At 38.2% G+C, this 12,494-nt stretch overlaps 1 protein-coding gene across 6 annotated transcripts in view; it reads right to left on the bottom strand.

Moving 5' to 3' along the window:
* STXBP5L (syntaxin binding protein 5L) overlaps window positions 1–12,494 on the bottom strand; it is a 387,143-nt gene that overhangs the window by 177,146 nt on the left and 197,503 nt on the right. For all 6 annotated transcript variants that reach the window (XM_036883434.2, XM_036883436.2, XM_057503095.1 and 3 more), the window contains exon 10: window positions 2,006–2,084. In XM_036883434.2, coding sequence (XP_036739329.2) covers window positions 2,006–2,084 — 79 coding nt within the window. The remainder of the gene's footprint in view (window positions 1–2,005; window positions 2,085–12,494) is intronic.

Genomic DNA, 12,494 nt, shown 5'->3' with positions numbered 1-12,494 from the left:
CACCATGTAATGTGCATTCATGCTCCCAGAGCACAGGGGTCGGTGTTTAGCAGTCTTGGCTTGTACTCCCTTCTGGCTCTGTTTCTCTTCCTCTCACCTGTGAGCTGTGGTGGCAGGAGGGCCTGGGTCCTTCCAGATTGCGGCTTTGCTATTTTACACTTTCCTTGACGTTTTGTCTTTTCCCCAGATGTAGGCCATCTGCTGCAGTCTTCTTTCTCATCACTCTTTCAGGATTAGTTGTATCTGCTGTATTTTCATGTTATTTGTGGTTTGGGGAGGAGGAAGGGAATTCTTTGGGAAGAATTTCACTGATCCCTTTCTTCACTGTTTTCCCCCCCATTTCCTCTAGTCTGTGTTATGCATCCTTCTGTTGTGCTCTCGTATGATATCTCTACAAAAGTTGTAAGGAAACCACTAGTACATGGCCTTACTTCTGCTAAGAGACCATAACATATTCAAAATCAGGCTGTATTCTTTTTTCATTTTAGTATACCAAGGTGTCCAGTGTCCAGTATGTAGTAATAACAAATATTGTATTAATTGAATTAAACTGAATATTGTTGAGCACCTCATAGAAATACATTTTTAAAACCCTCTGAAGAAACAAAAAAGATGTCATGAAGTCTACAGATCATGTACTTTTATCATAGAAAAACCTCTCATCCTTCCATGAATCTATTTATTACAAATTCATAAATTTGGGTTTCAAATTTCTTAATCTAAAGAAAACGGAAGATTGATTGGATAACAGTGGATAAGCACAGTAGAAATGATAGGAAGTACTGGTAGCCCAAAACTGAAGGAGTGAGAAAATCTTGTAAAAACAAATATGGAAGTGAAAGAAAATAAACTTCTACAGGCTGCTAGGAATAGTTGCACCTCAATAGTTCTTGAAGCACTGTATTACAACTCATGCAAATAATATTGAACCTGAAAACTCAAGCAAAGTTTAAATTCTAAATACAGTTTTAAAAAGGAAAAGAATATATATTAAATGTTTCCACTCATAATAATTAAATTATTAATTCAATTTTTAAATTATTTAGGTTATAACAGTACAAAACTGTGGATATTTTTACTAGTTATGCATAGTCACAAAAGACTGGGATAAAGATGTATTGCTCTATCTAGTTTGTATGCATATAAACTACCACATATATGTTTATGTAAAACATATATACAAATATGTATTACATATGTGATAATTTATATATATAAAAACTGGTTAAAACTGACCATAATTTTATACTATTAAACATTTAAAAGTGCAGGCATAAGCAAACATTAAATGTACCTTTGATGCCAGGAAAACATTCTGGTGTGAGCATTTAAGTAATATAAAGTAGAATTATCTAATTTGAAGTTAAAATTAAGATTTAGGTAATATTCATAATTATGTAATTCTGGATGAGAAAATCCCCACCAGTAATTATTGCTAAGTAAAAAGAACATTGTTGATGTAAAGGATTTGGCTGCCATATACACAACACAAATTTTCATTAAATCCTATTTTTGTTTAATTTTCTATATTTTAAAATTTGGTATTCTTATTACACCAATATACATAAGCATTTATCTCTCCAATGAACTATAATATTTACAACTTCAGAATGTAAGGACCCTAAAGTACAGAGACCTGGTGTATTAATTCTTTCATCTGTAACAGTAATAGGCAGCTTTTGCTTAACAATGCTGAATGATTGCTACTTGTTCAATAAGTTAATAACTTTAATAAATTAATAAGTTCTACATTATTAACTTTAATGTATTAATACTCATCTGAATATTCACAGAATTTCAAAAAATTAAATTTCTGTTTGTAATATTCATAATAACCTGGATATGCCTATAAATAATAAGAAATCTACATTATCAATGAAGAGGATTCAACCAGTTATTATAGTTATAATTATTTAAAACTTTAAACAACACATAAACATTCAAGGTTATCTGCCGTGTCTGTTTCTTACATATTTTTCTATAATACCCAAATAAAAATGCATACCTGTTTCTACAGGTCTTGTATTCTACTTTAAGAATTGGTTTACAAGATTCAGATTTTCTTCCTTCTCTTTGACTTTTTCCTAAAGAAAAAAAAGTATTTTATTAAATGTAATTTGAATTCTACTCACCCAAGACTAAAGGAATATTTTTTAAAATGTAATTTGGACCATAAGTCGGGAAAAGAAGGCAAGGGGGAAACCTTCTTCCATGTACACACCAAGGAAGCAACTATAGCAAATACAACTAACCCTGAAAATGACCTGAAGACTGCAGAACCATCTACACCTGGTGAAGAAGAGAAGACCCACACAAAGAAGGGTAAAGTGGCATATCCCTTATGAATGGATTGATTGGGATCCATGCCATTCTTCCATTGCAGCCCACAAGGGAGAGGGAGAAGACAGATCAGAAAGGGGATAAACAAGCAGGAATCCTGCACACCTGACACTGGAGATCTGCTCTGGGAACACTAATCCACATTGTGCTGGGTTTTGGTGATTGGCAGGGCAGGACAAAGGAGAGCAGGAGCACTCTAGGAGGCTGAGATGGTGGACAGGTATGCTCTAGTTGGACCACTGAGACCCAACACACAGGTGGCAGTTTGAAAAATTTACCAGCAAATAGAAGTGTGCCTGAGGGCCAGGGATCAGAGGGAACTCTTCCTGGCAGAGAAAGGGCATGTACATGATGCTCCCCAAAGCCAACCCTCAGCTCAGATGGTTCGGTGCTTGAGGGAGGCAGCCCCAAACACACCAACCCTATCACAGGAAGCTCAGCCCCATAGCATGTTTCCCAGTACACCCACCTACCATCCCAGCAAAGTAAGCCCAGGAGAGGTCAGATTTTGTTGCCTGAAGATGGAGGGATACTTTGATGCCAGGCAGGCAGAGGGAGGATTTCCCAGCATCACTCTAATACCCAAATCAGACAGAAGCACTATAAAAAAAGGAAACCATAGACCAACATTCCTGATGGAACACAAATGCAAAAATCCTGAACAAAATATTAGCAAACTGAATTAAATAATACATCAAAATGATCATCCATCATGACCAATTGGGTCTGATTCCAGGGATGCAAAGGTAGTACAATATTTGTAAATCATTCAGTGTGATTCACCACATTAACAAAAGAAAGGATAAAAATCCTATGATCATCTCCATAGATGCTGAAAAAACATTGAGCAAAATTCAACATCCATTCATGATAAAAACTCTAAAAAAACGTGTATAGAGGGAAGGTACCTCAACATAACAAAGATCATATATGACAAACCCACAGCTAACATAATACTCAAAGGCAAAAAGCTTAAAGCTTTTATTCTAAAGTCAGGAACAAGCCAAGGATGTCTTACCACTTTTATTCAATATAGTACTGGAGGTCCTAGCCATGGCAGTAAGACAACACAAAGATAAAAGGCATCCAAATTCATAAGAAAGAAGTAAGCTCATTATTTGCAGATGACCATATTATATATAGAAAGCCCTAAAGATTCCACCAAAAAGCCATTACAACTAATAACTGGATTCTGCAAAGTTGCAAGCTACAAAATCAATATATGGCAATCTGTTCCATTCCTATATATATACTGACAATGAACTAGCAGAAAGAGAAATCAGGAAAACAATTTCATTTGCAATTGCATCCAAAAGAAAAAAAAATACCTAGGAATAAACCAACCAAGGAGGTGAAAGACCTATACTCTGAAAGCTAAGGCACTGAAATGAAGAATTAAGAAGCTACAAATAAATGGAAATACATCCTGTCCTCATGGATAAGAAGAATTCATATGGTGAAAATGGCCATCCTGCCTAAAACAATCTACAGATCCAATGCAATCCCTATTAAAAAACCAACAGCTATCTTCAACAAACTAGAACACACAATTCAAAAATTCATCTGGAACCACAGAAGACCCTGAATACCAAAGCAATCCTGAGAAGGAAGAATAAAGCTGGGGGATTATGCTCCCTGACTTCAAGCTCTACTAGAAAGCCACAGTAATCAAGAAAATTTGGTACTGGCATAAGAACAGACCCATATATTGATGGAACAGAATAGAGGGCCCAGATATAAACCCACACATATACGGCCAATTAATATACAATAAAGGATCCATGGGTATACAATAGGGAAGTGAAAACCTCTTCAACAACTGTTGTTGGCAAAACTGGACAGCTACATGCTAGAGAATGAAACTGGATTATTGTCTAATTCCATATACAAAAGTAAACTACAAATGGATCAAAGACCTGAATGTAAGTCATGAAACCATAAAACTCTTCGAAGAAAACATAGGCAAAAAAATCTCTTGAATATAAACATGAGCAACTTTTTCCTGAACACATCTCCATGGGCAAGGGATACAAAAGCAAAAATGAACAAATGGGCCATTTTTACATGGCCAACAGGCACATGAAAAGATGCTCTACATTGCTAATTATCAGGGAAATGCAAATTAGAACCACAATGAGATATCCCCTCACACCAGTTAGGATGGCTAACATCCAAATGATAAGCAATAACAAATACTGGGAATGATGTGGAGAAAGGGGAACCCTCCTACACTGTTGGTGGGAATGTAAATTAGTTCAACCATTGTGGAAAGCAGTATGGTGGTTCCTCAAAAAACTAAAAATAGAAATACCATTTGACCCAGGAATTCCACTCTTAGGAACTTACCCTAAGAAAGGAAATAAGATCACAGATTCAAAAAGACATATGTACTCCTACTTATCACAGCACTATTTACAATAGCCAAGATATGCAAGCAACCTAAGAGTCCATCAGTAGATGAATGGATAAAGAAGATAATGGTACATACACACAATGGAATACTATTCAGCCATAAGAAAACAAATTCTGCCATTTGCAACAACATGGATGGAACTAGAGGGTATTATGCTCAGTGAAATAAGCCAGCAGGAAAAAGACAAGTACCAAATGATTTCACTCATTTGAGGAGTATAACAAAGCAAAACTGAAGGAACAAAACAGAAGCAGACTCACAGACTCCAAGAAAGGACTAGTGGTTATCAAAGGGAAGAGGTAGGCAAGGGTGGGTAGGGAAGGAGGGAGAATGGGATTAAGGGCCATCATGATTATTACACATAATGTAGGTGGGTCATGGAGAAGGCAGTACAGCACAGGGAAGACAAGTAATGACTCTATAGCATCTTAATATGCTAGTGAACCATGAATGCAATGGTGTGTGTGGGGGGGGGGACTTGATAATATGGGTGAATGTAGTAAGCACAATGTTGCTCATGTGAAACCTCATAAGACTGTTTATCAATGATATAATAATTTTAAAAAAGAATATGTGGTACATATAAACAATGCAATATTCACCATAAAAAGTAAATAAATATTGCTCCTTGAGATAACATGAATGCACTTAGAGGGTTTTATCCTAAGTGAAATGAGTCATTGAAAGATAAATACCATATGTGGAATCTTACAAAAAAATGAACAAATAAAACAGGAATAGGCATATAAACACCTAAAAGTCATGGCTGGTTATCTTGGGTTTTGGGGGTAAAATACACGAAGGGATAAAGAGGTACAAACTTCAAATGATAAAACAATTTAGTCACAGGGATGAAAGTATACCATAGGGAATATAGTTCATTATTTGTAATATCTTTGTATGGTGACAGATGGTAACTATACTTACAGTAAGCATTTCAATGTATATATTTGATGAATCACTAAGTTATTCATCTGAAACCAATATAATATTGGATATAAACTGTATTTCAATAGAAAGAAATAAAAAAAGAAAAATGTTGAATGGTGATTAACAGGAGCTTGTGACTAGAGAGAATAGGGAGGTAGTCTTAATGAATATGGAGTTTCAGTGTGGGAAACTGAAAGTTTGGATATGGTTTCACAACAATATGAGTGTACTTAATGCTACTGAACTGTACACTTAAATGGTGTAAGTGGTAAACATTTGGTTATGTATATTTTTCCACAGTGAGAAAAAAATATACCAAACTGAGATAATTTGATGATGGAACACAAATAAAGGCTTATCTTCAGAGAGAGAGAAAGAGTAAGTCAGTTCTGTGTATACTGGTATGAAACAATGAATATTTTAAATGAGAAGAGTAAAGGCAGGAAAATGTAGATAATATGCTACCATTAGATAAATAATAGGATGTGTGCATGCCTCTAGAGGAGCCAAGATGGCAGCATAATAGGAATAGGGCAGTAGAGTAAGGCAGTGGAAATCTCCTCAAAAAAACCATATATACTTTTGAAAGTACAATAAATACAAATACAACTATTCCTAAGAGAGAGACAAGTGGATACACTACACCAGCCAGGCTACATCTACATCTGTGAGAACTCGGCATCTCATGAAGGGGGTAAGATACAAGCCGTGTCCCAGTGGAACCCAAGTGCTCCCTCCAACACAGCTCCCCAGTGGGAAGAAAGGAGTTGGAGTGGGGAGGGAGTGGAAGCCAAGGACTGCTAAATAACCAACTCTAGTAATCTGCACCGGGAGTGCAAACACACATTGCATGGGGTGCTGGATATTAGAGAAATGGAAAAGTAAAATCTATGAGTGGGTCCCTGCAGCCGGCTCCCCTGGGTCAAAGGAAAAGCAAGTGCTTTTTGAAATTCTTAAAGGGACAGAGGCCTCACAGCTGGATGGAAGCATCCTGGCACACTCAACCCAGCAGGCTGGGAATACTGAAGAGCATTGGGCACCACAGCCCCCTGGTTGGCAATGCACCACTGAAGGCCCTCACAGTGATACGCAGCCTGCCAATCGTTCTCCAGGCCAGCATGGCCCTGACACGGTGGCTGAGCAGCTGGAGAGCGGCCGTGCATGCCTGTGGCAGCTGAACACCCAGAGAGTGTCGGTGCATGCCCGCAGTGGCAGAGCAGCCAGAGAGAGGACATGCCCGCTCAGAAAGGCAGAGCAGTAGGAAAGCAGTGGTGCCCACCGGAGCCTCCAGTGTGCAGCTGCCCAGCCCAGACCCAGAGGCCACCACCAGCATGCAGCTGCCTGATACAGGCAGAGGATATTGGGGCAAGGTACAAAGGGGCACCCTTCTCCCAGGAGAGTACACCCAGTTCATCTGCCACTCCCTGCAGGGCTCTGGGTTATCCTGATGGTGACCTCGCCCACAGCAGCTTAGGGGATTAAACCAGAGGCTGCTCCAGGTGTGTGGGTAACTAACACAGGCAGCAGAGAAGGGCAAGGTGACCAACAAGCAGGAAAGGACTTTGTTCTTCCAGCTGACACATGTGCTACCTGCCTACAGCTAACTCTATCACCATGAAAAGGCAGAAGAATTTGGTCCAGTCCAGAATTACCCAGAAACCTCCAAGAGATAAGCAGGGGAGATAGATTTAACCAATCTTCCTGAAAAGGAATTCAAAATAAAGGTCGTAACAATGCTGATGGACCTGCAGAGAAATGTGCAAGAGTTAAAGGATCAAGTTGGGAGGGACAATACAGAAATAAAACATACTCTGGAAGGACTTAAGAACAGACTGGATGAGGTGTAAGAGGCTGTTAATGGAACAGAAATCAGAGAACAGGAACACAGAGAAGCTGAAGCAGAGAGAGATAAAAGGATTTCCAGAAATAAAAGAATATTAAGAGAACTGTGTGACCAATCCAAACAGAACAATATTCACATTATATGAGTACCAGAAGAAGAAGAGAGAGAAAAAGGGACAGGAAGTGTCTTTGAAGAAATAATTGCTGAAAACTACCAAAAACTGGGGGAGAAAATAGTCTCAGACCATGGAGGCCCACAGAACTCCCAACATAAGAGAGCCAAAGAGGACAACACCAAGACATATAATAATTAAAATGGCAAAGATCAAAGACAGGACAAAGTATTAAAGGCAGCCAGAGAGAGAAAAAAGTTCATCTACAAAGGAAAGCCCATCAGGTGATAATCAGAATTCTCAACAGAAACCTTACAGGACAGGAGAGAATGGCATGATATATTTAATGCAACAAAACAGAAGGGCCTTGAAGCAAGAATACTGTATACAGCACGATCATCATTCAAATATGAAGGAGGGATTACACAATTCCCAGACAAGAAAAAAGTTGAGGGAATTTGCCTCCCACAAACCACCTCTACAGGATATTTTACAGGGATTGCTCTAGATGGAAGCATGCCTAAGGCTAAATAGAAGTCAACAGAGAAAATAAAATCACACCAAGGAGAGCAGACCAACCAAATACTAAATAAAGGCAAAAAATAAAATCAACTACTTACAAAAGCAGTCAAAGGAAACACAAAAGAGTACAGAATAAAACACCCAACATATAAAGAATGGAGGAGGAGGAATAAAAAAGGAGACAAATAAAGAATCATCAGACTGTGTTTATAATAGCTTAATAAGAGAAATAAGTTAGATGGTTAGATATTTAAAAAGCTACCCATGAGCCTTTGGTAACCACAAATCTAAAGCCTGCAATGGCAAAAAGTACATATCTTTCAAGAATCACCCTAAATGTAAATGGAATGAATGCACAAATCAAAAGACACAGAGTAATAGAATGGATAAAAAAGCAAGACCCATCTATATGCTGCTTACAAGAGACTCACTTCAAACCCAAAGACATGCACAGACTAAAAGTCAAGGGATGGAAAAAGACATTTCATGCAAACAATAGGGAGAAAAAAACAGGGGTTGCAGTACTACTATAGGACAAAATAGACTTCAAAACAAATAAAGTAACAAGAGATAAAGAAGGATATTATATAATGATAAAGGGCTCAGTCCAACAAGAGGATATAACCATTATAAATATATATGCATCCAATACAGGAGCACCAACATATGTGAAACAAATACTAACAGAATTAAAGGAGGAAATAGAATGCAATGCATTCATTCTAGGAGACTTCAACACACAACTCACTCCAAAGGACAGATCCACCAGACAGAAAATAAGTAAGGACACAGAGGCACTGAACAACACACTAGAATGGGTGGACCTAATAGAAATCTACAGAGCTCTACACCCAAAAGCAGCAGGATACACATTCTTCTCAAGTGCACCTGGAACATTTTCCAGTAAAGACCACATATCAGGCCACAAAAAGAGTCATAGCATATTCAAAAAGACTGAAATTCTACCAACCAACTTCTCAGACCACAAAGGCATAAAGCTAGAAATAAATTGTACAAAGAAAACAAAAAGGCTCACAAACACATGGAGGCTTAACAACATGCTCCTAAATAATCAATGGATCAATGACCAAATTAAAATAGAGATCAAGCAATATATGGAGACAAATGAAAACAACAGCACAAATCCCCAACTTCTGTTGGACGCAGTGAAGGCAGTTCTAAGATGAAAGTATATAGCAATCCAGGCCTATTTAAAGAAGGAAGAATAATAATAAATGAATAGTCAAAAGTCACAGTTATTGAAACTGGAGAAAGAAGAACAAATGAGGCCTAAAATCAGGAGAAGGAGGGACATAATAAAGATCAGAGAAGAAATAAATAATTGAGAATAAAACAATGGAAACAATCAATGAAACAAAGAGCTGGTTGTTTGAGAAAATAAACAAAATAGATAAACCCTTAGCCAGACTTATTAAGAGAAAAAGAGAATCTGCACACATCAACAGAATCAGAAATGAGAAAGGAAAAATCACGACAGAACCCACAGGAATAGAAAAGTCATTAGAGAATACTATGAAAATCTATATGCTAACAAGTTGAAAAACCTAGAAGAAATGGACAACTTCCTAGAAAAACACAACTTCCAACACTAACCGAGGAAGAAACACAAAATTTAAACAGACCAATTACCAGCAAAGAAATTGAATCAGTATTCAAAAAACTACCCAAGAACAAAACACCCAGGCCAGATGGATTCACCACTGAATTTTATCAGACATACAGAGAAGAGTTAATATCCATTCTCCTTAAAGTTTTGCAAAAAATAGAAAAGGAGGGAATACTTCCAGACACATTCTATGAAGCCAGCATCACGCCAATATCAAAACCAGGCAAAGACATTACAAAAAAAAGAAAATTACAGACCAATAGCACTGATAAAAATAGATGCAGAAATACTCAACAAAATATTAGCAAACTGAATTGAAAAATACATCAAGAAGATCATACAACATGATCAAGTAGGATTCATCTCAGAGATGCAAGGATGGTACAACATTTGAAAATCCATCAACATCATCCACCACATCATCAAAAAGAAGGACAAAAACCACATGATCATCTACATAGATGCTGAAAAAGCATTTGACAAAATTCAGTATTCATTAATGATAAAAATTCTCAACAAAATGGGCATAGAGGGCAATTACCTCAACATAATAAAGGCCATATATGACAAACTCACAGCCAACATCATACTGAACAGTGAGAAGCTGAAAGCTTTTCCTCTAAGATCAGGGAAAAGACATGGATGCCCACTCTATCCACTGTTGTTCAACATAGTACTGGAGGTACTGTCCACAGCAATCAGACAAAACAAAGAAATACAAGGCATCCAGATTGGTAAAGAAGTCAAACTGTCTCTATTTGCAGATGACATGATATTGTACAGAAAAAGCCCTAAAGACTCCACTCCAAAACTAATAGAACTAATATCGGAATTCAGCAAAGTAGCGGGATACAAAATTAATACGCAAAATCTGTTGCTTTCCTATACACTAACAATGAACAAGCAGAAAGAGAAATCAGGAAAACAATTCCATTCACAAATGAATCAAAAACAATCAAATACCTAGGAGGAAACCTAACCAAGGAAGTGAAAGACCTATACCCTGAAAACTACAAGACACTCTTAAAGCAAATTAAGGAGGACACTAACAAATGGAAACTCATCCCATTCTCTTGGCTAGGAAGAATTAATATTGTCAAAATGGCCATCCTGCCTAAAGCAATCTGCAGATTCAATGCATGCCTATCAAAATACCAATGGCATTCTTCAATGAACTGAAACAAATAATTCTAAAATTCATATGGAACCACAAAAGAACCCGAATAGACAAAGCAATCCTGAGAAGGAAGAATAAAGCAGGGCAGAATCTCACTTCCCAACTTCAAGCTCTACTACAGAGCCACAATAATCAAGACAATTTGGTACTGGCACAAGAACAGACCCACAGACCAGTGGAACAGAACAGAGAGTCCAAATATTGACCCAAATATATATCCTCAATTAATATATGATAAAGGAGCCATGGACATACAATAGGGGAATGACAGCCTCTTCAAAAGCTGGTGTTGGCAAAACTGGACAGCTACATGTAAGATAATGAAACTGGATCATTGTCTAACACCATACACAAAATGTAAACTCGAAATGGATCAAAGACCAGAATGTAAGTCATGAACCCATGAAACTCTTAGAAGAAAACATAGGCAAAAATCTCTTGGACATAAACATGAGCAACTTCTTCATGAACACATCTCCCTGGGCAAGGGAAACAAAAGCAAAAATGAACAAGTGGGACTACATCCAACTGAAAAGCTGATGTAAAGGAAAGGTCACCACCAGTAGAACTAAAATGCATCCTACAGTATGGGAGAACATATTCATAAATGACAGATCCGAAAAACAGTTGACATCCAAAATATATAAAGAGCTCACGTACCTCAATAAACAAAAAGCAAATAATCCAATAAAAAAATGGTCAGAGGAGGTGAACAGACAGTTCTCCAAAAGAAATTCAGATGGCCAACAGCCACATGAAAAGATGCTCCATATCACTAGTCATTAGAAATGCAAATTCAAACCACAATGAGATATCACCTCACACCAGTAAGGATCGCCACCATTCAAAAGACAAAGAACAACGCATGTTGGCGAGGTTGTGGAGAAAGGGAAACCCTCCTACACAGCTGGTGGGAATGTAAATAAGTTCAAACATTGTGGAAAGCAGTAATGAGGTTCCTCAAAAAACTCAAAATAGAAATACCATTTGACTGAAGAATTCCACTCCTAGGAACTTACGATAAGAATGCAGCATCCCGGAGGTGTTAGGGAGCAGAGACAAGACGGTGGCATAAGTAGGACAGTGGGAATCTCCGCCCTAAAACATATATATTTTTGAAAATATAACAAATACAACTATCCCTAAAAGAGAGACCAGAAGATACAGAACAACAGCCAGACCACATCCACACCCATGAGAACCCAGCGCCTAGCAAAGGGGGTAAGATACAAGCCCCGGCCCGGTGGAACCGAGCACCCCTCACCACAGCTCCTGGTGGGAGGAGAGGAGTCGGAGCCATGAGGGGGAGGGAGCATAGTACTGCTAAATAGCCAGCCCTAGCCATCTGCACCCAGGCATGGGGTGTTGGATACTAGGGAAACAGGACAGTAAAACCTGTGAGCAGGTCCCTGCAGTCAGCGCCCCTGGGACAAAGAAAAGCAAGAGCTTTTTGAAAGTCTTAAAGGGACAGGGACCCCACAGCTGGACGGAAGCATCTGGGGACACGTAGCCCAGTGGCTGGGGATCCTG

This window comes from Manis pentadactyla, chromosome 1 (assembly GCF_030020395.1).
Source record: "Manis pentadactyla isolate mManPen7 chromosome 1, mManPen7.hap1, whole genome shotgun sequence".
Lineage (NCBI taxonomy): Eukaryota > Metazoa > Chordata > Mammalia > Pholidota > Manidae > Manis > Manis pentadactyla.
This window is presented reverse-complemented; position numbering and strand designations above follow the sequence as displayed.